At 47.3% G+C, this 27169-nt stretch overlaps 1 protein-coding gene across 4 annotated transcripts; it reads left to right on the plus strand.

Moving 5' to 3' along the window:
• On the plus strand, positions 1 to 26730 carry ZBTB49 (zinc finger and BTB domain containing 49). 4 transcript variants are annotated; one of them, XM_082728521.1, is made up of 9 exons: positions 21 to 107; positions 8034 to 8204; positions 10524 to 10584; positions 10783 to 11626; positions 14080 to 14126; positions 20231 to 20304; positions 21922 to 22004; positions 22098 to 22259; positions 25597 to 26730. In XM_082728521.1, the coding sequence occupies exons 2-9, from the start codon at positions 8053 to 8055 to the stop codon at positions 26268 to 26270; spliced, it is 2097 nt and encodes a 698-aa protein (XP_082584647.1). In that variant the 5' UTR covers positions 21 to 107; positions 8034 to 8052; the 3' UTR covers positions 26271 to 26730. The 4 variants fall into 4 exon arrangements, with proteins under 4 accessions (XP_082584646.1, XP_082584648.1, XP_082584647.1 ...); XM_082728523.1 differs by having other exon boundaries at positions 23 to 107; positions 11326 to 11626; XM_082728520.1 differs by having other exon boundaries at positions 1 to 107; positions 10524 to 11626.
• Positions 26731 to 27169: the final 439 nt, after the last annotated feature.

Here is a 27169-nt window from a genome sequence, read left to right on the forward strand (position 1 = left end):
CGGCCCCGGAAGCAGAAGGCGGATCCGGCCTGCCGAGGGGGCGTAGTCGGGCTGGTTCCGCGGCCGCCGGGGCCGGCGAGCGGCTGTAAGGGCGTCGGCGGCGGCAGGTAAGGAGGCGGCGGCGGGGCAGGGAGCGGCCTCCGAGGGTAGGTGGCCGCGGGGCCGAAGGCCTGCCTCCCGAGGGCGCGGGGTCTGGCGCCGTGCAGTGGGACTGGGCCGCCCCCGGGTCGCGCGGGACTTGGCTGCGTCCCCCGTATCGCGCGAGGGTCGCGCGGCATTTGGCTGCGGCCCCCGGGCGCGCTCCCGGTCCCCTCCCGTCACTCTGTAGTCGGGGCGGTACTGAGCACCGGGGAGCCCCTGGCCCCGCGCAGCCTCTTTGCCGTGCGAGCCGAGCGCGCGTGCAGCGGGCGCAGGGACGCCGTCCGGGTCCGGTTCCGAAGGCGGTGGACGTGGGGCCCTGGGCACAGCGCCTGCCGCGTGGTGGTTTAGCTGCTCCCGCGGCCCCGAGACGAGGCTGGCACTCGGGGGGTGGTCCCTGAGCCTCCTGACGGAGGCTTGGGAGCTGCGGGAACCGGGGGTGGGGGGGCGGGGGTGGGGGGCGGAGGTTTCACCCCAGAGGGGAGCGGATTCCTGGAGCAGGGAGTGCATCCTTTCGCAGCTCTGGAGGCTGGAAGTCCAAGATGAAGGTAGCAGCGGACTGGTTTCTCCTGAGGCTGCACTGCTCGGCTCCCAGACACCCACGTTTGTGCCGCGTTTTCACACGGCCTTCCTTCTGTGCAGGTGCATCCCTGCTGTCTCTGTGTCCACATCTCTTACGGGAACATCAGTCAGATGGGATTAGGGTCCACCCTAACGGCCTCATTTTAACTTAATTACCTCTCTGAATACCGAATCTCCAGCTCTGAAATACTCTGAGGTACTGAGGGTTAGGGTTTCAACATAGGGATCTTGGAGGGAAAGGATTCAACCCATCAGAGAAGGCATTCACCAAAATGGACAAGAAAGAAAACATTTTCCAACAGAAGTGACAGCATGGCCTCCCTGTTTAAAAAGCAGGTGCTTGAGTATTTTGTATGCCTCATTCTTGCTCTCTCCTGCATTTTTTTTTTCATTTGTTCCCCCTGGGGTGAGGGGCTCTCTTCAGTCTTTCTCTGTAACCCATTTTTTTCAGCTTTCAGCACACATGTCTCTTCCTTGAGATTTTTTTCCCTGACCTTCCTCCTTCAAATTAATTTCTACTTCCCTTATTCAGTATCTCCAGGATAGTGCTATTGTTTTTCCTGTGTCCGGGGCATGTGGGTACAAGAGCACCTGCTCAGGGAGTCCCAAAGAGACTGCCAACAAAATCCAAAGGCAGAGAAGAAATGGGTGGTGGTGAAACTGGAAAAGGATTTATTTCAAGGAGGCCAACATGGGGAAGGCAAAGACCATCTCCAAAGTCGTGGAAGTGCTTTCAGGTTTATGTTAAGGAAAATCTGGGACAAACGTTGGTAGATAAGTGCACGCGGGCCGTGAAGGAAGCCCATTGTCTTGGGGTCAGTCATATGGGGTCTTCCTGGTTCAGGGCAGTGCTTATGGCTCGATGGGGTAGTTTCGGTCAGTCGGAATGTATTGCCCACGGGTTAAGAGATGAACCAGGAAGAAGAACATAATCAGAAAGTGCAGACTGAGGTTAGGATGGAGGGACTTGAATTGCTCTTTCACTCTGGTGGACAGATGCTTCCTGAAGGTATAGGTGACCACGTGTGAGTTTTTCACTCTCATACCCTCAGTGTCTGGCATGGAGTGACACTCTATAAAGTTAGGTGAATGATGTGAAAACCCAGACAGTCTGTGGAGGACAGGGAACAGGCCTCAGTTTATCAGCATTTCCGCCTCACAACCATGTCTCGCATGTGTCAGGCACACATTAGCAGTTCAGCCTCATTGGCCTACATAGCATCGTAGGGTCAGCATAGAGCTAGGACAAGAACCAGACTTGCTTGCTTGAAGCCATTGCTTTTGTCATGGGGTTTGGAGTCGGGGTGGGAGGTGGATTAGGAATAAGCCATTTGAAAACCATCGTGGATGGCCCAAGACAAAGGTAGGCCCACTTTATGGCAGGCTGGGTGCTGGGGTGTGTGAACTGTGGGCCCTTGAGAAGTGATCCATTAATGGCCCCAGGGAACAAACTTCTACAAATTCTTGTTTTGACCAGTTGGTAAACAGAACAGAAAGCTCTTTGCTCTAGGAGCCTCTCTACAGGATAAAATTTTGTTCTGTCTCTTTTTCCATTTAGAAACACCTCTCCATTCACATTTAAGCTTTTTCTTGTGTTTTTCTCTTTCCCCATATTTTCATTCCTTTTGATGCCATTCAGTCCCTCTTTCCACCATCACATTTTTGGTATAGATTTATAGCATTTAAAATAGGAAGATACTGGAGCTTCTGGCTAGCTCCATTGGCTGAGTATCTCAGGACTGATTCCACTCAGGTCATGATCCCAGGGTGGGGAGATTAAGCCCCATGTAAGGCTCTGCACTGAGTGTAGAGCCTGCTTAAGATTCCCTCCCTCTCACTCTGTTCCTCCATGCCCCACTCCCATGCTTGCTGTCTCTTCCTTTCTAAAAATAAAGGAAAAAATGCTTTTAAAAAATGAAACAGGAAGATACTTTAGAAAATGATCTAACCCAGTGGGGGACTTCTCCATTTTTACATATCACAAAACTAAGGCCCAGAGTCTCCATCCATCCAGAAGGGATGTATTGAGCACCTTCTGTGTCCAGGGCGCTCTCGTAGGGATACGAGATCCAGGGATACACTGATCAATAAGACAGACGTAGTCAGTGTCTTTACCACAGATTTTTGTTCCTTGTCACACAGCGTGAGTAGCTGCGGAGGTGGAGATAGGTCTGTGCTCTTTGCGTCACACCAATGCTTTCATCCTCACATACGCTGTACCTGGGCGGTGAAGCGTGGGTGGTAGACTGAAGGGGAAGCTGATTTGGTCCAAGGAACGCCTGTGTCTGTCATGTGTAACTCAGAGTAGTGGTTAAGCGTGTGGGCTTTGGAGCCGTTCCCTGGCTTTAAATCCTAACTCTGTCTCTTACTGTCTGTTACTTATTAGCTGTGTCTGTCTTTTCTGTACTTGGTCAGGTTATCACTTGCATTGCAACAAACTACCCCAAAACTTAGTGACTCAAAAAGTTTGATCTCACAGTTTTGTGGGCCAGGAATTCAAGCAGGGCTCCACTGGGCAGTTCTTCAGTTTCACGTGATATTCAGCTGGAGGCGGGGGCTGCTCAGGGGAGTTAGAGGGGATGTGTTCCCATATCTGGTACCTGGGTAGGGGGGCCTGGAAGGCTGAGCTCAGCCAAGTTCTTGGACTCCACATATTCTCTCGAGTTGGGCGCCTTACAGCCAACCCGGGCCTCCAGAGTCACTTTTCCAGAAGAAAGACAGTGGTAGCGGTCAGCTCTTAGGGCCTCAGCCCAGAGAGGAGCACAGCTTTACACCCTTCCTTTTGTCTTTTCCGTTGGTTAATAGGTTAGGGTTAGATTCAAGGCAGGAGAGACCTAGATCCCACCTCCCCTTGGGAGGAAGGTCAAAATTGTAGCTGTCTTTAATCCTCCAGGTATTTCATTGCTCTCATGTATAAAATGAGGATAACAATAGCACTTATCCTACGTTTATCATGAGAATTAAATGAGTATGAATTAAGTATGAAATGAACGTGATAATTAAAAGGGTGTGGGTAAAGGGCTTAGCATAGCGGCTGGCATGTTAGAAGCATTTTACTAGTATGTGCTATTTATTATTACTGACCTTAAGTCTATGATAAGTTGTTATTTATAGTCGTTATTCCTAGGATACTCTAGGAATTTAAGTAAATTGTTTTTCCACAGATCTCTATAATCTTACTGGGGAAGTACAGGATTGACTTCATGAAGCCATTAGAGAACTATACCGACTTGTATGGTGGAGTTACAATTTTTACAGTCAGTGTAAATTGAGGGAGAGTTTATAACTCTGCATGGTATTTCTATAACTGGAAAATGTCTAAAGCAGATTCAGAATATTTGCTGCAGTATAGCATTTAAGTCTATAATGGAAGGTTTTGTGTTGTATTTTTAATGTCCTTTTTCTCATGAGCCATAGCATAGCCTTTGTGGAACTAACCCTGGCTTTGGAACACAACAGTTTTATGATCTTGGGCTAGTTACTTAACTCCTCATTTCTTAATTTCCTCCCTTATAAAATGATGATAATAGGGTTATGGTGGCATTATTTGAGTTAGTGGATAGAATGTGCGTAGCACGGTTCCTGGCCCATGGTAAATAGTCCGTAAATGAGAGGTTATAAGAATAAGCCAATAATCCTTTTCTTTTCAGGCCACCAATGGGTGAGGGTAGGTGACTGATCGCTCCATCATTTGTCTGTTCAGGTTCCCTGAGGATTCAGCACAGGACAGCACCCCACCAGCTGACCTCATGCCTCCTGGTCCATAGTCTTGTGTTAGGCGATACCATGCTCTCCCAGTGCCAGTGGTGTTGCTCTTTATAGGTGATGTCACCAGTTTTCATCGCATCCTGCCTTGATCTCAAACCAGGAAATCAGGCCAATGTGTTAAACTCACATATCAGAAACTAAGCTTTCCACAAAAAAATAGGGCACTCAGAACAAGGTATAGAACTGGGGGTGAGATGGTAGGGGTGAGTTTTAGAGATTCAAAGTTGAGGGGTCATGCATTTGGAGACATTTAGCAGAAAGTTAAGCATTTGGAAGTGATGGTCAAAGCTGAAGTTTCACATTTAGGAGTTGTCTGCTTAGAACAGATGAAGGCTAAGAGTATAGGTGATCGTCAAGGGGAAGAAAAGGCTTAGGGGCTGAATCTGAAAGGACATTAATGTTTGGGGGCTCATAGAGGAAGAAGAACAGCATAGAGATGGAATAGGTCAGGGGCACAGTAAGAGGGCCCAAAGGGTCCTGGGGAGGGAGGATGCTGAGAAGGACATGGGCAGACCAGCTGGGGAGAATGGACAGAGGAAAGGCCACTGGGCAAGTCTGTTTCAGCGCAGTGAGAATGGCAGCAAGGCTGCTAGGGGGAAGAGGACTCATAAGAAAATAAAAAGGGGAGGTTGAGGGACAGGATCACTGGGTGATGGGCTTTAAGGAGGGCACCTTATGTGGTGAGCCCTGGGTGTTATACACAACTGATGAATTACTGGGTTCTACATCTGAAACTAATGATGTACTGTATGCTGGCCAACTGAATTTAAAGTATAAAAAATTTGCTATTTTGAGAGGTGTAAAAGAGAGGCCTCTGATGAGTAGATGTACCTGGCAGGAGGGTTTTGTTGTCCTGTTTTGTTTTGCTTTTTCTCCCCCTGGGACAATCTTGGTGTTTGCAGGAGCTGGTGAGCCAGTCAGCTGGGGACAGAAAGAAGCAGCAGAAGAGCTGAACATGAAGCCAGATCCTGGGGGAGGCAGGCTGGGTGGGGTCAAGGGAAGACAGGAAGCTGACTTTCCGCAAGAGAAGGCACTGCTGCTTCATCCTGTAAAGCTGAAGGGATCGCGTGAATGGTGAGGGGGAAATTTGGAATTGAGGAAAGAATTTAAAGGCACTCATGTTACATCAGCTTACCTGTGGGCTCAACCATCTAAGTGAAGTCAGGATCCCAGTCACCTTTATGGATGAGGGACACAGACATGGTGGGATTGAAGAGAGTGGAAAGGACTCAGAAGAGCTGATTTGAGAGCGGAGAGGGAGTCAAAAAGACGTAAATAAATAAACATTACTAACTGTTGCGAATTAGCAATAAAAGCTAACTAGCATGGATTTTAATAGTTGAGTATCTGCTCTGTGCCAGGCAAGGATGGATAAGATGGTACCCTCAGGGCTCACAGCAGAGTTGGAGATACAAATGTTGGAGCATAATGAGAAGTTATCTTATGGATGAGATCGCAGAGGAGGGACCCCAGAGTCACACTTCAGGAAGGAACAGTGGGGAGGAAGGAACAAGTTTTAAAATGGCAGGAAAGGCTTCTAGGAGTTGGTGACTGCTCAGCTGAGCCCTCCTAGGGGAGTGGGCCTTATCTGAAAGGTGGAAGAGTTCAGAATAAGGAAAGTATTCCCAGAACAAGAAGTATCAGAACCAAAGGCTCTTGGGGAGAGAGCAAGGCAGAGAGACATCTGTAATCTGCCTGCTTCAGAATCACCTGGATGCTTCCAGCACACATGTCTACATCCCACCCTAGACTGAGCAGAACTCTCAATGGTATCTAGGAATCTGCATTTTTAACAGGCTTTCCAAGTGTTCCTTATAGGTGACATTTGTTAAATACTTAATATGTCAGTTGCTATACTAGATGTTCACGTGGGCTTTCACGGTTGTTCAGTAACTCATGAGATAAGATGAGCAAAGTGGACATGGAGAAGTCATTTGCCAAAGTCATTTGCAGGTAATGAGCAGTGGGCTAGGGTTTCAAACTGTCCCTAACACAGCTCATTTAGGGAGGCGCAGGTAGTTTATTTTGGCTGACACATAGTGGGTACAGTGGGGATAAGGTGATGGTGATGATGGTCACGGTCATGGTGGTGATGATGATGATGATGGTGATGGAAGAAGTAGTTGTGTTAAAAAGTTTGGGTTTTGGCTTCATGCTTATGCACTGAGGATGAAAGCGAATAAAGCAAGTAACGGCTTTTCAGATTTTTATTGTGGCAAACTGCCATGTTAGCCTCCATAGGCTTGTCCCAGTCTGACTTCCTTTCTCCCCACTTGTAAGTCTTCCCTTGATTTCTTCCCTTGATTATGTCTCACTGGATTGTGCTCCTGGGCATGATCCCTTGCCTTCCTCATCTGTGTGTTCCAGTGTCTAGCTCTCACTACTGTATTTGTTCAGTTGTGTATCGTGTACTTGTGTGTGGGGGGTGACCTGGCATGTTTTGTCTTGTTTGTTGTACCTTTAGTACATGGTGCCTGGTAGTCAGTAAATAGACGTTGAAGAGATATGATACCTTCTGTATTGACCCTCTCATCTTCTCTCTCTCTCACACACAGACAGACATACAGTGTGTCCTACTACTGACTTGGCTTCAGCACTCTCAAGCTGATTAGCAGGCACCTTACGCATTCTAGTATTCCCTCCTCAGGGTACCTGTAAGACAGGTGTCTGCTATAGTGGTGCCCTAGCAGAAATGCAGGAAGGAACAGATGAGACTTGGGCGCCCAAGGGGCTCAGTTGGTTAAGCGTCTGACTCTTAATTTCGATTCAGGTAATGATCTTAGGGTTGTGAGATTGAGCTCCACATTGAGCCCCCTGTCAGCCTCCACACTCAAGGGGGAGTCTGCTTGAGATTCTCTCTCCCTCTCCCCCTCCTGCTCATGTGCATGCACCCGCACATTCTCTTTCTCTTTCAAATAAATGAAATCGTAGGGGAAAAGGAACAAATGGGCAAACATGCCACTTTGTGATACATCTTTTATTATTGTCTAGTGGTGCTAGTTTATTTTAACTTCTTCTGTATCTGCCCAGATAAGCTTCTGATTTTCCTATCTTTCGACTCAGTGCCCCTTGTGTGGTGCTTAGTAAATATTGACTGATTTCATCTGGTTGACTTTTGCCTAACTTACAGGTGTCTGTATGTTCTCATTGAATTGTTCCTAAGTAGAAAAGACAGAAGTGCACATAACATTATTGGGGTCATATTCTACATGGACCCTATCAAGTATGGTGGCTGTTTAGATAAATTAAAGGTTCTGTTCCTCAGTCACTCTAGCCACATTTCAAGTGCTCGGTGGCCACACGTGGCCAGTGGCTACTGTAGTGAGCATTGCAGATGCGGAGCGTTTTCATCAGTGCAGAGGTTTCTGTTGAGCTGCATTGGCCTAATGCCAAGACACAAGGCTTTTGTGGTTCTTTATTGGTTCATTGGAAGTGTGACCACCTGGGCATCATGACCATGAACTGCCCTCAGTCAGTGGGTTCCAGGGCGGTCAGTTCCCAGTCCTATCGCTGAATATTAGTCTCATTCGCGTTCTTTGTTGCAGGTTTCCCGGGTGGTTGAGCATGGACTCAGTGGCTACTCACAGCTGCCATCTCCTCCAGCAGCTGCATGAGCAGCGCATTCAAGGCCTGCTTTGTGACTGTATGTTGGTCGTGAAAGGAGTGTGCTTTAAAGCACATAAGAATGTTCTAGCAGCATTCAGTCAGTATTTTAGGTATGTATTTAGACCCTTCTTCTAACTGCACAGAGGAAGAGCTCTTCTACGATGAATATATTTTGACTAAATTTTATCTTCTCCTTAGGTTTCACTGTCCCTACCTTTGTAGCACATTGTGGAATTTTTGCTTTTTGTATTTAGAAGAACCTGTGAGGCAAAGAGCCTTTCAACTAAAATATATTTGGGCTGATTGAATGTATTTTGGCACTCTGTCTTTGATTTAGTAGTTCTAATTAATGTCAGTCTTCTCTATATATTTCTTATCCTTTCAGGTTAAAAAGATTGAGGAGTAGAATTCCTGGTAGGAACTTCCTTGTAATAAGAAATTAGAGAGGGGAAACATCCTATGTTCTGTTTTTTTATTAAAATATTTTTGTGTTCATTTTGCATTTGAATATTTGAAGAAAATAAGTTTGGATTTAGTTTACTTATTAATATAATCATTTTTCAATTATTAGAGTTAAGTATTTTATATACTTTTTCTGATCAACTGAAATTTGTCTAAGCACTAAAGCTTTTTTAAATAACTTTTCCTTAAACTGCATACCATTTTACTGCTCTAGTAAACAATATATGGAATGTGATTCCATCTCTCCTTGATAATCTTGAATCATCCAGTTAAACCTCAGCTCTCATATATGCTCTAAGTACAGATAGTAGAACAGGTCAGCTCACTGAGATGGGCAGCGCTATTTGTCCCCATGCAGCCTAGTCCTAGACTTGGCTTTCCCTACCCCTTTTTAATTTGTTCTTCCCTTTAGGTAAGAACAAAATTGAAGGCTGTTTGGGAGAAGCAGGTGATCCAATTAGATAAAATGTCTTCAGCAAACTTGCAAGACCAGTTACCTAAGTCAGCTTGCTGGTTTATATACAGTATAAATTCGTTCACCTGGAACTCGACGTGTAGCCAGAATAAAATGCCTGAGCTTTATGTTCCCCCTTTTCCCTCATTAACTCATAGGCCTTTTCTTTTTCTCACTGCTGGTTTGTGGACCATTGGGTTGCTGAGAAACCTCTAACAGATCTGATTACAAAATGAGTATATGTAAGTCCCTAGAGCTGTCAGATTCTTAGAGACAGAAAGAATGGTGGTTGCGAGGGGCTGAGGGTGGGGAATGGGATTGATTGTTAAATGGGTACAGAGTTTATTTTTGGGAAGATCAAAGATTCTGGAAATGGCTGGTGGTTTTGTTACACAACAATGTGAATGTACTTGATGCCACTGAATTTATAGTTTGAACTATATTTAAGTATAAATTTTTCAACACTTCAGAGTGGGTCAAATGGGTGGTGCCTGAGTGGCTCAGTTGGTTAAGCATCTCAACTCTTGATCTCAGCTCAGGTCTTGATCTGACGGTTGTGAGTCTAAGCCCCACCATGAGCTCCACTTTATTTATTTATTTTTTAAAATATTTTTATTTATTTATTTGACAGATAGATCACAGGTAGGCAGAGAGGCAGGCAGAGAGAGAGAGGAGGAAGCAGGCTCCCCACTGAGCAGAGAGCCCGATGCGGGGCTCGATCCCAGGACCCTGGGATCGTGACCTGAGCCAAAGGCAGAGGCTTTAACCCACTGAGCCACCCAGGTGCCCCTGGGCTCCACTTTAAAAACAAAGTGGATCAAGTGGTAAATATGTTTTGTCATAATCAAAAAATTAAAATAGAAAGGTGAATATCAAATGTTGGTTTATTACATTTTTTTTTTAAAGATTTTATTTATTTGATAGGGACACAGTGGGAGAGGCAGCACAAGCAGGGGGAGTGGGAGAGGGAGAAGCAGGCTTCCCACTGAGCAGGGAGCCTGATGCAGGGCTTGATCCCAGGACCCTGGGATTGTGACCTGAGCTGAAGGCAGACACTTAACCAACTGAGCCACCCAGGCACCCCGCTATTTCTTTCTTTAGACATTTTTAAGGCACTTAGATATGGAAATATTTTTTTATGTGTTTTATGGCCTGAAATATAATTTGTCAGGCTAGACATGAAATAATGAAAAATATGTGTCCTTTAGTTTACTATACTCTATCTAAATGCAATTAATAATATATATGGATAACTACATTTTGAAAGGAACAATGAGTGTATTTCAAAATTTTACTTTGAGATCTGTCTGGAAGGTTGAATATCCAGCACAATAATTTAAATCATTTGAGCTGCTTTGTTGAATGGCTTATCAAAACTTTTTAAAGGATTAAAATATACTTAATTTTAAAATCTTGGCATTTATGGAAGGAGAGTATTTTTTAAGAGTATCCTGAGCATTATTTATAGGAGAAAAATTATCATACTGTAAACAGATATCCTTTCTTTTATCAGGAGCCTCTTTCAGAACTCTTCAGGCCAAAAAAGTGATGTTTTTCACTTGGATATTAAAAATGTGAGTGGCATTGGGCAGATCCTGGACTTCATGTACACCTCTCACCTAGATCTTAACCAGGACAATATACAAGTAATGTTGGACACAGCCCAGTGTTTGCAAGTTCAGAATGTTCTGAATCTGTGTCACACATTTTTAAAATCAGCCACTGTGGAGCAGCTCCCGGGCGTGGCTTGTGACAGCACGTTCTCCCTGCAGGGTGCTCTGCCTGCAGAAGCGCACTGTGCCGGGAGTGAAAGCTACCCTCCTCATTTGCTGCAGGAGTGTCCCACTGATGTCCAGCAGAGTCAGGTTCTGGCTGACTCCCAAGCTCCCCCTCCGCCATCCGTGACTCTCCCTCACTGTGCAGGCGAGACATCCAAACAAGCGCCCGACGTGCTAGACAGCCCCTGCCCTGAGTTGCCTTTCAGACAGCCGAGTTACTACTACAAGCTCAGAAACTTCTATAGCAAGCACTACTACAAACAGGCTGCGGGTCCCGGCCATGACAGGACGGCTGAGCAGCCCCGCGCTTTCCGCACAGCCGCAGACCTCGGGGCCAGCGACAGCCAGCCTTGCCCCAGCAGTCACCCTGAATGTGTCCTGGAGTCTTCAGAGCACTTGCCTCCCCACTTCTTGGCCCCACCCTTGAGCGACTCAGCCCCAGACCCCGACTTGGACAGCCTGTGCCAGCCGCCCACCAGACAGCTGAGGCTCAAAAAGGCCATTCACCTTAAGAAGCTAAATTTCCTTAAATCCCAGAAATCAGCAGAGCGGCCCTCCAATGCCAAGCCAGACGACAGCTTAACAAAGAGGGTAGAATGTGCTGGTGCAAATACTACAGAGAAAGCCAGCAGCCACGGTGCTGAAGAAAACGAAGGCGAAGACCTCGTCCATGCTGAGCATTTTAACTGCATTAACGAAACAGAGAGGCCCGAAGAGGCTGCCGCGCTGGAGGACCAGGCCCAGATGCTTCCGTCACAGAGACAGTACACGTGTGAATTGTGTGGGAAACCTTTTAAACACCCAAGCAATTTGGAGCTTCACAAACGGTCACATACAGGTACACTGATTCAGTACCCACAGGCAAAAGGAAAGGAGAGGATGCAGACGATCAGACACCACTGCCTGCTCCTGCTTTTGTAAGAAGTTTTGCTGTTGCTTGATGATGTCATTGATCATGCCCCCCCCACCCCCGTAAAGGAGCCTTAGCTGCTTTTTGTGTTTTTGGTGATTACTTTTACAGAATAATCTCCAAGATCTGCAGATGTTTTCATAGAACTGGTTTGAAAAGATGGTGCCCTTTTTGTTTTTAATTATAGTTTTATATGATAAAGTTTAAATCTCTAAAGAAGTGTAGTGAATTGTTTTGATGCACGGAAAATTTCATACATATTCTAAAACAGATAAGCTGTATTTGCCCTTTAGAATTAGAGTAGGTTTATCTTTTTTAAAGCATGATGTTGGTTCATTCAGACTGAACTAACTTAGAGTAATAGTAAGAGTTCTCTGGGAAGTAATTTTCATATATTTTAAATTGTGGTTTGGAAGGAAGAGGTAAACTTTTTAATAAGGGTCAGCTTTAACCATTTGATAATTTCAAATGACGATTCTTCAACTTGGAACATTGAATTTTCAGTCTTACTACCTTAATTCATACCTTGTCCCCTTTCCAAAAAGTTTATTTTTTCCAGGTGCTCATTTGAGATGTGATATAGTACATATACATCACATGATGCAGTTATGTTTTACTTTCCTTCCTTTAGTTAAACTTGATGACTCTAATACACTATTATAAATTAATGACCATTAAAAGCATGAAAGTGATACACTAAGGGATGCCACTAGTGTAACCGCTTTAAGGTGCTTATGTAATTGTGATTGCTGATCTGACATTCTCTTACGCTTTGGATTCCCCGTTTGCGCAGGTGTATGCTCCCTCGTATTATTGAGAGATTTAATAACAGCTGGAAGCCCTTCACAAGTTTTAATGTATTTGAACATAAGGTGCTTGAACATGAGGAGGAGGAGGAGGAGTTCAGAATTAGTTTATAAGAAGGCAGTATTTTTATTGACTCCGTCTTGCCCTGGAAGAACTTGATTTAGGTCATTCTGTTTGCATAAATTTCCTAGAGCCGAGTGATCATTTGAGTTTGTATTTGAAAAGCATACTGGTTAGCTTTAAAGGAAATACAAATGACGTGGTTTGTTCTGAAGGAACATCTTTGGATGCCCGTAGTCATACAGTTCTGGCACAGATGTTTCCTGGGGCAAAAACTGAGGAGGGCAGCACTTCTCAGATTATGGTCTGGAGAGCCCCTTCAGGGGTCTGTGAGGCCCAGACCATTTCCATCATAGTTTCCATGAGTGTGCAGGGGAGTCACCTAAAGGCCGCAGCCACTCTGGTGGCCAATGTAATGTTTGGTTGTGTGTTTTAAAAACCACTGCTTTCGTTTCTGATATAGGCTATACCAACAGATACAGCCTATGTAAACAATAGCTTGTTAAGGGTGTGAAGGATCCTAAGAGTAAAAAGGTTGAGAATCACAACAGTAGGGTTACCGACCTTTGGTCACTTGTGAGTCTCAGTGACTGGTGGCCTCTTTTTTTTTTTTTTTCAAACTGTTGCAACTCATACTGGGGGCTTTCACTTTAACCTCCCCATAATTTCAGACCTAAATATCATCACCAAATACTTTATTCATGTGAATATAATTACTCAGGGTCAAAACCTCCACCTAGGCCTCAAGGAAGCCATTAAACAGTTTTAGGAAAAGATCAGCGCGAAAATGTCCTGGCAGGAGCTCAGAAAGCTAGCGGGGTAGGAAACCTGAACAACACAGTAAGAGAGGAAACGCTAATTTTTTAAAAGAATCTTAATGAAACCACTTGATTTGAGGGGAGTGGGGTAAAAGGAAGGTTCTTGATCTTCAAGACCTGAGAGTGTTTTTATAGGTAAAAGGTGATACCTTGAAGTACACTTTTAAATAGATCACATTCCAGAGACATTTCAGAACTACTGTGGCCTCTTTGTAGTGGAGTCCACTCTGTGTCTGTTCTATTCCAGAATGCAGTTATGCAGAGCTCCTAGAATCAGAGGTGAGAAGTGGGCAGGGAGGCTCATCTCCCATGCTGAAATCTCATTGTCCCCATCAGCATGTATCAGCCGAGGCTGAAGAGCGGTGGAGAGGGGCTTCTCCCCGGCAGTCTCTGTCTTGGGCTCCTCTGTGTGTATGCCTCACATGGTATGAACTAGTCACCCTCATGGCATCAGCAATTGCTGGTGGAGGAGTCAGGCTGCAGGGCAGGGGACACGATGCTGCCACCGAGCAGATCGTCTCTGCTCACCATCTCAGGGCCAGAGAGAATTCTAAGGATGTACCGACCGATTTTCATACTTTGATAAAGAACAGGACTCTCCTTTTTGAAAGGACATGGGCAATAGTTTTAAACATTGTAAACTACTGTGCAAATATGACTAATGATTTTACAAGTTGTCATTTTGTTTCGTTTTAGGTGAGAAACCTTTTGAATGTAACATTTGTGGGAAACATTTCTCTCAGGTGGGAATACTCTTATTTACTGTTAATAATTGGAAACCTGAAACCCAGTGTTTTCTTACTATTATTATTACAAATAAGACCTACGTTTGGACTTACAAGAGAAGCCTCTGATGGTATCTGTAACTTTGATTTCACACTAAATCGGGAGAAAATAATTTTAAAGAAAGCAAATTTTTAATTCATTGGAGGAAAAGTAGCATTTTTTTGGTAAGTGTGTGAACTCCCCCCCACCCCCAAGCCCTCCTTAAGGATGGGTCCAGTCCTAGTATCCTCTTTTCTTTCATGAGGGACATTTCCAGTGAACCACAGGGAGCACACAGCAGGGGGCTGCGTGCAGCTGGGCTAGATCCAGGACTTGTGGCGTCTCACTCTTTGGAGGCCCGAGGTTGTAGGAGGTGGGGAACAGAGTAAGCGGTTCTTGTTCCTTCTCGGACTGCCTTTTAGCTGACTACCGACAGCTCATCTGGACACGTGTCAGTTCTCTCCTCTGGCCCTGTGTGCTGCACCCTCCCTTGGGCCATGTGCTGATCTGGCACTGGACAGAAAGGAACCTAGAGATTTCATGTTTTGGAGAAAGTGTTGAGGGAACCTACTTCTGAAGTAGGAGGAGGCGACCTGCTCTGCCCTGCACCGGGCCCTGGCATTCCAGGGCATCCCAGAGGTGCACAAGAAGCCACCCGACAGCTGTTCGTACACCCGGCTGGTGGCGGGCGTGGTGGATCGTGCAGTAGTAGCTGCTGCAGATGCTGTTCCCCACCCGTGAACTCTGGGCCGGACCTTGATCCAAGAGCAGAGCCCTCGAGGCTGGTGAGGGCTAGGTGGCAGGCCCTCCCTAGAGACCAGAAACTCAGTGGCAGTGCTGTGTTCTGACACATTCCCCACAGAGCCAGCTCTACTTAGGTCCCCTTCACCCTCCCACACACCCAGACCTGTGTTCTCTGTGACTTCTCACGCCTGCGGCCCCCCACGTGCAGTGACTGACCAAGTCCGAAGCTCTCTGCCTTTGCATCTTTAGTCTGCACTTGCCATCCAGGAGAACACCAGGCACCCATTAAACATGCAGTGAGTTTTTGCAGAGCCGAAGGGAGTCCTCACCCCTCCAGCTACCGGGCACTAGAGGCCTTGTGTCTTCATTGCAGCTGTGCCCAGTGCTTCCGAGCTGGGGCTGTGGGGCCGGACAGTCTGCATTTGGATCCTGCCCCTGGCTTACTGCTCAAGTCAGCTCAGGCAAGCAGCCTCCCCTTTCGGCACCTCAGCGTCCTTGTGTGTAAAATCGGGGAGATGAAATGACTGAGCCCATCAGGTGTGTATGTGGAGAGGGAGAGTACCTGAGTTGGGGGGAGTACGAACTGCTGCCTGGCACGTAAATAGTGCTCAGGGGACATCACTTTCCTGTCCCGGTGCCGGCCCCTCTGTTCTTGCAGACCAGTCTTCTGCCACCATCCTAACCTTATAGCTCTGGGGTGGGGGAGAGACGAAGACCTGGACTAATGACTGTTCATAATTAGCAACCATAACTTCTCTGGGCCTTATTTTTCTAATTTTTACAACAGGGATATACTGCCTCATGGGGGTCTTAGGAGTGGTGACTGGGACAGTAGACATGAAAGCCCTTCATCCTCTAAAATGTGGTGACAGTGTAGGTTCTGTCCTCCTTGCTTGGGAGCCTTCTGTTACTCTTCATTGCTAATCAGAGGAAGCCAGCCATTCAGGTGTTTGGAGTCAGCCTTCAGCCTCCTCTCCCGGCCCCAAGGCCAGGCCAGGACCCCCCCCCCCTTCCGAGACTCCGATTCCGTTGCTCTGGGGTGGGACTCGCGTGTTGGCAAGTTGTATTACAGCGATTCCAAAGTGTGCCTCTGAGGTGGGAGACTACTGCTCAGGTCTTGTCCTGCACTTGCCCTCTTGGGTCTTGTCAGGGACAGTCCGGCTGACAGATGCCACCAAACTCTCCTCTGCACTGGCGTCTGTATTTCTGTCCCATTTTTATGAATGCAGGATTATGTATAGTTGCAGTTTTTGGATATATATTGCTGTTTCATTTGATAGCCAAGTTGTAAAATTTTTTATGGAGAAGGACTTCTTTGAAAAAACTTCATGCTTCAAGAGTTTGTTGCGAGCTTCCCGTGTCCAAGGAGCTCTGCCGTGAGCTGGAGAAATCTACGTAGGGAGCAAGACAGGCAGAGAAAAGAGTGGTCATTTCTGCCTGGAAGAAGTGGTGTTTGTGGTGTTTCACGCCCTCACTGTGAAATGTATTAAGAGGACACAGCCCCAAGGACGAGCAGGCATGTTATAAGCCTCGGGGTCTCTGGCATTCTAGGCCAAGAGAGCTTGTTGGCTGCTCTATACAGAGATACTTTGCGAATAGTGCCCACTAACAACCATTCTTCACCTTAAGCCAAGTGTTCCCTTCTTAGAATGAACTGGCGTCAATGTTTGTGGTTACGCTGGGTTGGAATGCTCCCATGCTGTTGCTGGCATATTCTCTTCGGTAGAAGGGAGCTTGTAAATATTTTCCCTTTTGGAAGACTTGAAAGTGAGAAAACAGATTTACCAATGAGAATCTATCTTTTATGCTGTTTACTCAATTTCTATTTAGTAGGATCAGTCTTGGAAGAAAAATAAAGTTTACCACAACCTTGATGATGAGCTTGTAAGCAGTATTGTACGTGAGCTTTGAAAAGCTACCATAATCCAAGATTGTGACAACAGACTCTTCGTCTGTTAACGTCATTCTGGACACGGTCTTTGCTCGGATCTCAGCCCTCAGGAGCCCTGCATACTTTAGAGTGTGGGTGAGGCTCTGTCCACACTGTCAGGGCCCCTATGTGGAGTAGAACCTGGACTGGTGGGTACCCTAAGAGGAGAAGGTAGGGAGGGGCAGGTCCGCATATCTGTGATGCGAGCAACAGGAGGAGGAAACCTGGGTGCACTGAGCTGGCTTTGGGAGAGGAGAGCGGTTTGATCTCTCCAAAGAGGTAAAAATGGACACTCTGAGCAGCTGGTGCAGTGCCTTCTGGCAGTGCTGTCTGGAGAGGGGTGCCCCAGGTCCAGGGCGCAATGAGAAGGACATAGCTATATGGAGGAGCCCTGCCCGGAGACTGATGTGCTCCCCAGGGCACTGGCATGGCCTGATGCCACAGGCAACATGCAGAAGTAAGAGGGTTTCAGGGAGCTTCTCGTGAGTCGTGAGACTTCCGGCCCTGAGCTGGTATCCATGCATTCCCAGTGTTGAAGGCCCTGCTGCCAGGAGAATGATCACTGCCATTTAGGTGACAGCTCTGTGTTCATCTCCAGAATTTTTTCTGCCCTGTTAATTTTATTTTGTGAAATCCTGAGGCCCCCAAACTCTAGATGACTTTTTGAGGATCTGAGATCCCTTTTGTGTCTAAAATGGTGTGATTCCTGTTTTTCCTGTAAATAATCCGTTGCCTTTAGAAGAATGCTCTGATAGAAAATATATGCTTGGTTTGTCCACGTTTAAATGCAGATGCTCACGTACCTATTAGAAGGAGTTATTTTTTTAATTATTCAACAAATCAGACGTTAGTTCTTTTCTACAGCAGTTTTTCTCTGAAAAACCCTGACAGTTCCCTCCTAATACAAAATATTTGCTTAGAATGAGCGGAGCCCTCTTCTGTGCTAATATTCTGGAACACAGCTAGACACCATGGCAGCGCCGCCAGCCTTCAAGACCACAGTCGGGCCTGGGTCAGGATATTTGATCCCCCCATAGGAGGCAAGGCTGATTACTTCCTTCCCATAGCATCTGTTCACTTTTCTGTAGACTGTGACACTACGACTTTGTAAGGGAATTGTGGCAACATGGAGACGGGCATCTGCAGCTGCTAAGCAGCCTGCTCCATTCCTGGTGATCTCTTACTAATTGATAGCAGTTCCTGTCATGATTGCAGGCGAGAGCGGCCACATATCCAGCTATAGATAATCTCCAAGATGTGGACTAGATACTTAGCATGTAGTTAGTACTAGAGGAAGTCAGAGTTTACCAAAAATACAGATACTTGACCAAAGACCAAATAATCTGGCTCCCCGTTTGCTGTGTAATTTGGCATAAATCATTGACAGCATTATTGGACTTTTTTGCCTGAATCTTTAAGTATTTAATCTACTTTTATACCAGTGGTCAGATCAATATGTGCTCCTTTTAGCTGATGGAATACTTTCCTTATACTATTCTGATATTAAATAGCTACAAAAAACTTTCAAGGGTTTGTTTTACTGTTGCTTATTACACTATTTTAAGTGGAAGGCCACCGTTACTTGCTTTGAAAACAAGTAATTGTTAGGCTTTATTTACCAAGAAAGGATGCGGCACTATTCAGAATTGACTCAGAATGCTTCAGTCATAATGCATCATTTACGAAATAGCTTAAAACAAGAAGGACTGAATTTAACAGATGAGCAGATGGTGCAATTCAAATTGTTACACAGTTGATGAGCTTTTCTGGAATTTGGAATTGACTGACTAAACAGTCAGTGGTGCCTTCGCTTACCTCCAGCGAGCTGTTTCCCTCACGGCCAAGTGACTATTGTGCTGAATCGTCAGCACAAGCTAGTTTATTCTCAGAGACTCGTGAGGGTGTAGACCTACAAAAACCAGTGCTCATTTTTGGCCCAACCACGTAACAGGAGCAGCTGTTTTAGTTATCTGAATCGGAGTCTTTCGTCTGGAAAAGAGATGATACAGCAGTGGCTCAGCATGGTTCTGTGATGCGTATAAGGGCCGGCAGCCCAAATGTAGACCGCAGTTGACAGCTGTTGTTTTATTGTGATTAGTAGCTGTTCTATTAAAAGCTGCAGATTTCCCAGTGTTTTGCCCAGTTCTTTCCCTTTAGTTAACTGAAATAAACCTGGGTTTTTTCTTAAGCCATATTTATCATATTCTGAAAGATAACATCTGACTCGGTGATTCCCCAGAGCCTGACACAGAGAATCTCCACGTTCTGTGATGTAAAACCCCCAGACCACACTTTTCTCTGCTTGTAAGTTTCCATGCACACATGGACTTCAGACCATTTTCAAACGCATAACTGTGAACTATCTATGCATTTTGTTTAAAATCAAGTTTGTAGATTTCCAAAGCCTGATTTGTTAGTGGGGTGTTACTGCTCATTCTCCTTTTTTGGCTTATTTTGTGCATAATGCCTGCACATATTACCCTTGGGTATATTCATTCATTTCAGTGTTTTTGTAACAGAACACTATAAAAAATTAGGCAGGGGACTTGACAGATTGAGTCTATTAAGTTAAGTTCCAGCAATGGAGGATTTTGTTTTCAAATCCTAATTTGAAACATTAGCCAGGAGCTTTTTTAATACGAGGCAATTACAATTTTAATTTCAGTGTACTTTAGGCAATTTCCTATGGACTTCCTATTGATTTTACTTGGAAATCAATTTTGTGATCTCTACTTAAATAAGTTATTCTTTGTGAAGCCCTGCTAGCTTCAGAAATTAGGAACATAAAAGGCCCTGCAGTGAGCTGGCTGCCCTGAAGCCCCAGATGTGCATTTTTGCACAAGGTAAAAAAACGACAGCCTGGCCAGGAGAACAGCCGTGCTGCCATGGGAAGGCCTGTCTGCACGTGTCTCACCTTCTCTAGAAGCAAAAGCAGGCTTTTGAAAAATCAGAAATCCTGAAATAACAAAGTACAGGGGCTCCTTTCCTTTTCAAGGGACACTTGAATATAGATGGTCCAAGTTAAAAAACCCAAATAAAGCACATCAAGGTCTATTTAAAATACAAGCTCCACAGCCCCCATAGCAGCCTCCACAGTGTGCTGGGCCCATTTCCGAGGGAAGCAGCACAGTGTACACCTGAGATGGGACAAGCCTGGGGCCCATGTGGGGCAGGCAGAATGGAGACACGTCCGTGTTCGGCAGGCTGCTGGGCAGATCCCCTCCCCAGAGTTAGACTTGGGCTAGTCCCTGGTCTCCTTGCACATGACTGCTTTTGAGTCAAGCAAATCTTCACTGAGAATGTGGGATCGGGACCTGGCTCAAGCTGTCCATTTTCCTTTTAAATTATAGAGTCTATAAGAAAATTTTTCATGACTGGTACGCTTTTTCTCCCCCCACTTTCTTGCAGGCAGGTAACTTGCAGACTCACTTACGTCGGCATTCTGGTGAAAAACCATACATCTGCGAGATCTGTGGAAAGAGGTCAGTGCTGGGCTTAGTCTGTTTGTAAGGAACAGCTCATAGTCTATCTTTGAATTCAGTGTTTTCTGAGCCACCTGTGGGTTCCCTCTGTTACTGAGGAACACAGGTAAACCTTCTGGCTTTCCATGAGTTACATGATAAGAATAAAAAAGAGAAATGTTAATTAATAGAAAATCTAGGACATGAGTCTTATAAAATGGGATTTTACATGAAACAAAGTTATTTTGTTACTAAAATTTCCATTCATTCCAAGAAGGTCTATTAACGTAGACAGATGTCCCCATGGAAGTGACTGTCTTGTGGGGAAAATGAGACTTGGCAGCCAGGAAGCCTGGGTGTCAGGAGAGAGGGCTAGAGGAAGTGCCCCGAGCTGAATCAGAGAAAGGCCTTGAGGGCTCAGCAGTGGAGGAGCGGCCCTGAGTTGGGGCTGGGCAGGGCTGTGACTTGTGATGGAGTCTGGGGGGACCTTCCTTCCCTCATTGGGTCATTTGTCCGGAGTCCACATGCTGTCATCGAGCAGGCATACTCAGGCAGCAGCCCTCAGTCACAGCAATTCAGTTGTTCATATATTTCACCATTCAGCATTTATTTGGCACCTACTGTGTGCTGAGTGCTGTGAGGGGAACACAGAAATAAACAGCACAAGTTCTGCCTCTGATAAGGTCATCCTCAGGAATGGTGGACAGAGACAGATAAATAGAGTCCGAGTCCTGTGCTGCAGCACAGCACATGCTGTGGGGACGCCAGAGCAAGAGGCAGCTCTTGGTCAGGTCCAGGAAAACCACTGTGTCTGCAGATGAGAGGAAGCAGAGAAGAGCTGCCTAGCCAGACATGTGTCCCTTTCTGCCATGGCCACCTGAGCACTGACAGCCCCGTTGTGTGCTGGGGTAGTGCCGACCACTTACTTCAGTGCCTCCTAACATGGACCCCCGGCTGTTTCGGGGGTCCTGTCGCTTCACCACTGGCTTCATTGTACACCATGTCTTAAATGGGAACCTTCTGAACTCCATTGAAAAGTAAGGCATATACTTAAAATCACGTCTGTAGGCAACATCTTCTCCCACATGGAACCAGTTCTACAATCAGGTGTGGTACAGGGAAGCACAGCTGTCTGCATTGGAGAGCCTGGCTTGGAGTTGTTCCCCGGGCCAACCTGCTGGTCTTCTCTGAAGAGAAAGATGAAACTAGGTAGAGAAAGAAAATAAAAACAGAACACTTGCATCATCTTCTACTTTTAAAAAAGAGATGGGGTGCCTGGGTGGCTCAGTTGGTGAAGCATCTACCTTCGGCTCGGGTGGTGATCTCAGGGTCCTGGGATCGAGCCCCTCATCAGGCTCACTGCTCAGTGGGAAGCCTGCGTCTCCCTCTCCTCCCTGCTCATGCTCTCTCTCGCTATCCTGTAGCTGTCTCTGTCTCTCTATCTCAAATAAATCTTAAAAAAAATAATAATAAAAAGAAAAAAGTAAAAGCAAAGATACTTAAAAATGCACAAACGAATCAGGCCACTTCTTATTCCATTCTGAAGGAGTGTAGGGAGCAGGTCATCTCCTCCCTCAGTGACTTGCAGTCACAAAGACTTGAATTTAATTGTAATTGAATTTATAAATTACATTACAGGTTTGCAGCATCTGGTGATGTCCAGCGTCACATCATTATCCACTCGGGAGAGAAGCCACACTTGTGTGACATCTGTGGGCGAGGTACTGCTGCATGTTTTCCTCTTTTTTGTCCTGAAGTCTGCCAATTGCAGTGTTCTTAGGCCTTCTGCTGAGCACCTGTTCTGGTCTCCCCAGGGTTCAGTAACTTCAGTAACTTGAAGGAGCACAAGAAGACGCACACGGCCGATAAAGTCTTCACCTGTGATGAGTGCGGCAAGTCCTTCAACATGCAGAGGAAGCTGGTAAAGCACCGGATTCGGCACACAGGGGAGCGGCCCTACAGCTGTCCCGCCTGCGGTGGGTTTCCGCTGGGCCCAGGCTGCACGGACACCCTGCTGTCCCCAGTGGGGGCGGGGTGCCAGTCTCATTGGTCGTTTCGGTGTCGTGGGTAAATCATCCCTATTCTCATAGGTAAAATGGAGGCAGTGTGATTTCCTAACTGCCTCCCTTGGTGTTCTCTTGGTCAGTCCTGGGTTCACGTATCATGCATTCAGTGAGTCTCTGGGAGGCATCCAGAGGTGTCCTGAGATGCTCCGCAGACAGAGCTGACTGAGACAGAGTCCCTGGTGCCATGTGCTCCCAGCCCAGGTCAGCAGGGTGTAGACAGTGGGGAAAGTGAGGGAGACCGTGGTGTGCCGCCCGCAGAGCCGGGCGTGGGGGCTGCATTGGGCTGTCCCGCAGGAGCCTGAGAACACACAGTGGGGCCAAGAGGGAGGGCTTCTCAGGAGCTGGTGCTGTGAAGCAAAGGTCCCATCTGTGGGCATCCAGTGCAGCAGTGGAGTCTCGGGAGGAGCAGAGGGAAAGCGGGGGCCCTCACCATCAGGGTGCACTACTGCACACGTGAGGAATGGAGATTCGGAGTTAATGTCCTCTGTCACATGTGATCGCGGTGTTGGAGCCTCGGAAGCAGTGGGGCTGTGTATGCATGCGGGTGCCATGTGCCCGTGACCAGTGCTTGACAGTGTGAACCAAGTCATGGAGGGATGAGTAGCCACCTGTACGGTCTCCCAGTTCGAGCACATGGGGAGACTGTTCAGGCCCAGCTGTGGGAGGGCCAGAGCTGAGCACAGCAGCAGCTTATTCTGCTAGGAGCTGGCATCTCAGGCGGGCCTTCCAGGGTGTAACCACAAGGTAACTTCATTTTTCTCTCCTGCTGAAATCGTGTACAGATCTCGTGGATACTGATTTAGGCAACTCCGTGACTATTCTCCTTACTCTTGATTAAGAGAAAATTGTGCCGGGGCACGTGTAATGCAGTTGGTTGAGCATACGACTCTGGATTTCGGCTCAGGTCGTGATCTTGGGGTGGTGAGATCAAGCCCGGTGTTAGGCTCCGCGCTCAGCACAGAATCTGCTTCCCCTTTCCCACTGCTGCTCCTCCCTGCTTGCGCGTGCTCTCTAAAATAAAGTAGTGTTACTTTAAATCACAAATGCAATGTCTTGACTAACGTAAATGTCGGTTCCAAATTACTATTACAGCTGACAACTTGATATGAGGTTAAACATTCTCTTTCCTCCTCGGCTAGGACTTGTTGCTGGTTACGACCTCAGGAGAGGAAGGAGCAGAGGGGGCCCTGCCATCCTCACCTTATGCTTCTGAGTCTTTCCTTAACCCCACTAACCATGGTTTCTGACCCTGTCAAGGACAGCCTGGGGGCAGGGGAAGAGAAAAAGAGAGCAAGAGTGTTCATTCTTATAGCACAGCATCAAAATTTTATAACTGCTTTATTGAGGTCAATCTCCCATACCATAAAGTTTACCCATTTAAAGTGACCAATTCAGTGGTTTTGGTATGTTATTCATAGAGTTGTGCAACCCTCATGCACCATGGTTTATTTTAGAGTATTTTCACCGCTCGAGAAAGAAACTCCATGCCCACTAGCAGTCACTCCCAGTTCCCACACTGCAATCCAGGTAACCATTAGTCTGCCTTCTCTCTCTGGATTTGCATGTTTTGGGCATTTTGTATAAACGGAATCCTACATGTGGTCTTTTATAACTGACTTCTTTCACTTAACAGATCTGCGGACATTCATGTATAGTTTGTGTGGTTGTGTTTTCATTTTCTTGAGTTCAGAAGATGGGTTCAGTTTTAAGGTGGCTTCACATCCTGGGCTTTTTGGGGAATAGAGCTCCACCTCTTACATGTTCCTCCCTCTCTCCCTCTCTTCCTCTCTCCCTCTATCACTCCTCCTGCCCCACCCCCCATTTCATGCTGCTTCCAAAGACTCTCCTTCCCTCCCCTCTCTTGCAGCCCTGGGTCCTAGCAGTTATTCTTGGAGACTTTCTCTGTTGGGGTCTCCTTGCCCTCTGGGCAGTCCTCCTAGGCCAGATTGAGCATGACTCCAGGCAGCTCTCTTGCAAGCACTACCCTTGTCTGGTCCCTGGAAACCCTGCATCCTGTGCTGCTGGGGGCTTCAGGCCATAGCTGCACACCTCTTGTCTGCACAGCTGGTCAGCTGTCTCTCACCAGATTTCCGAGGCAGGAGGCAAGTGCCACACCTTCCCTGGGGATGGCTCCACAGTCTGGCTCCTCTGTCTTGACTGATGGGATCAAAGAGAGACACTGGCCCTGGCCCTCTCCTGGTGGGAACTCTGCTGTGGCTAAAATTCACATGCCTTAAGGACCCTAGAAAAGATCATTCCCGTTTGCCCAATAATTCCATTATTGAGAACTTAGCTTAAGGAAACAGGGAAAAGAAAGATGTTAATTGAAGATGAAGTATAGTAGCAACAGGTGGAAACGACACGAACATGCAACAGGTGAAGGAATGGTTCCGCCGCTTCGAGTGCATGAAATCGCGCCTGTGTGAGATAGCATGTGTTGTACAGACAGCACAGCAAATGGTGAGAAGGCTGTTGCTGGGGCGTCCGCGAAGGCAACAGAACCTGGGGCTGCAGATGAGACGTAGACGTGAAGACACAGTCACTGCGGTGTGCCTCGGTAGCCTGTGTGGGGAAGAAGTGCCAAGACGTGAGGCCCACGCATGGACACCTAGTTTGATTGTTCGGAGGTGTGTTGAATGCCCCCCACGCTGCCTGACAAGGGCAGGCCGGCTAAGCGTCCACACGGTTAAGGGAGAAGTTCTAAATGTGTGTCTGCATAACCGCACGGTGCTTTCTCAGTCCTCTATAAACAGGCGATATCTTCTGTAAGGTTATTTGGTGGTGGTTCTCTTCTGACCTTACCTACTCTATTCACGGAAATAGATATCCTCCCTCTGTCCCATGCACAGAAAGGAGATAGAACTGGGAGGGGTGTGTGTAAAACGACATCAGAGGCAAAAAGATGTTTTTAAGTTATAGATTGACCGTGGTAGACTTAAGGAAATTGAAGCAAAACCGACAAGGTCTGCCAGCACGGGCCAGTGGGGGCAGGCACCTGGGCTTACCAGCCAGGTGCTCCCATGTGGGGAGACGAGGGCTCTTGAAGGTGTGCCCTGAGGTACCCACAGCCCAAAGGCTGTAGGTCAGAGGAATGCCGCTGGATAACGGAGGAGCCTTCCAGGGTGAGCAGGTGACAGGAGGGCTGGAGCTCATGTACGCTGAAGCAGGGTCATTCTGTGTTTTGGGAGGGGGCGGGGGAATGCCCTTCCAGAACGTTCTCTAAAAGGGTCCCTTGCTCGTTTTGCAGGCAAGTGTTTCGGGGGCTCTGGTGACCTGCGCCGGCATGTGCGTACGCACACCGGGGAGAAGCCATATGCGTGTGACATCTGCGGCAAGTGCTTCACGCGCTCCGCAGTGCTCCGGCGGCACAAAAAGATGCACTGCCGGCCCGACGGGGCCCAGGACACGCTTGATGGGCTCGCTCACGCCGTCGAGGCCTCCGACCTGGACAGATCGCAGAGCTCAGACTCCTTTTCCCAGGACGTGTCTGTGACTCTGATGCCCGTGGCAGTCAAGCTCTCCGGACACCCAGCAGAGGATTCAGTGACAGAGTTTGACGGCCACACCGCCAGCTCCTTCTGCAAGTTCCGGCCCACGGGGCAGCCACCCGGAGTGGAAGAGCCAGAGAAGCTGGGGCTGGACCCTGGCCAGCTCACCAAGCCTCTGCGGCAGCCCGCACAGCCTCCGGCCTATGCCTACCAGGATGTGGCCGCTGCGGCCAGTGAGGCTTCACTGCAGCCCGACGGCCTATCTCTGGGCCGCTCGTCCCTGGCCGCACTGGACAACCACTGCGGTGATGCGCTGGGCAACCGCGGGGCCACCACACCGTACAGGAACTCCGAGGGGCAGTTCTTCTCCAGCATGACACTCTGGGGGCTGGCCATGAAGACGCTGCAGAATGAAAACGAGCTAGACCAGTGATGTGTGGAGGTAGCATTCCCAGCCTCGGAGCTTTTTCTGAGCCCAGTGGCCCAGTGTCCGTGCTTTGGTAGAGAGCGTGGTCCCTGTAGTGGCCCTTTCTCACCAGCCCGAGAATAGCTGGACCATTTTGTGCTGATGGTGACTGACGATTGGAAGCTTCTGGAGCCCACAACTGGGGAAGAAGGACCGGCAGCTCCCCATGCACACGGATGCAGGAGTGGAGGAGCGGACAGACTGGGAAACCATCCCGCTGACCTTCACTGGTGCGAAGGGGTCAACTACTGTATGTCTCAGTCACATTAAAGGGGAAAATTTATATATGGAAACACAAATATGTTTGCATTTTTACATGATTGAAATTTGTACTGTTTTGTATTTTTATTTACATAGAAAGTTTATTTGTATATGAAACCCATGCTATAATTTAATTTGAATAAGTGAAACTTGACTTTCTATATAATTTGTGTCCTTCAGCATTTTCATTAATTTAAAGAACATCATGGTATAAAAATAACTATCAACAAGGGCTCACCCTGCCAGACTGAATGCCAACTTCAGGTCCGCGACCCAGGACAGTGGGCTTCAGAGACCACTGAACAGGGCCTGCGTCCTGACTGCTGCTTACTGATCGGGTCCCAGGCAAGCTTCTCAACATCTCAGAATCTTCCCTGGGTTTTCTTTTCTACACTCTGCAGTAGCAATCTCGTAACACCCGTATCGGGTGCAAGTGACCCCAGCCCCCACTTGCAGATGTCTGCGCAGGGTCCAGTGGCTTGGCAGGACTTCCTGAATGTGTACCTCCTGCCCCGCTGACCGGCTGGTTTCCGTGCAACACAACAAGGGGTGTGTGGGGAGCTGTCCCCACACTGTCAAAGTGACTCAAGCACTGTAATGTAAAT

This window comes from Mustela nivalis, assembly GCF_964662115.1.
Source record: "Mustela nivalis genome assembly, chromosome: 4".
Classification (NCBI taxonomy): domain Eukaryota; kingdom Metazoa; phylum Chordata; class Mammalia; order Carnivora; family Mustelidae; genus Mustela; species Mustela nivalis.

Bases quoted from the DNA above. Each gene is read 5' to 3' on its own strand.
- ZBTB49 (XM_082728520.1), top strand. From the start codon at position 8,053: ATGGACTCAGTGGCTACTCACAGCTGCCATCTCCTCCAGCAGCTGCAT. The intron at 8,205-10,523 runs GTATGTATTTAG...TTCTTTTATCAG, and splicing joins GCATTCAGTCAGTATTTTAG to GAGCCTCTTTCAGAACTCTT. The intron at 22,260-25,596 runs GTGGGTTTCCGC...CTCGTTTTGCAG, and splicing joins CTACAGCTGTCCCGCCTGCG to GCAAGTGTTTCGGGGGCTCT.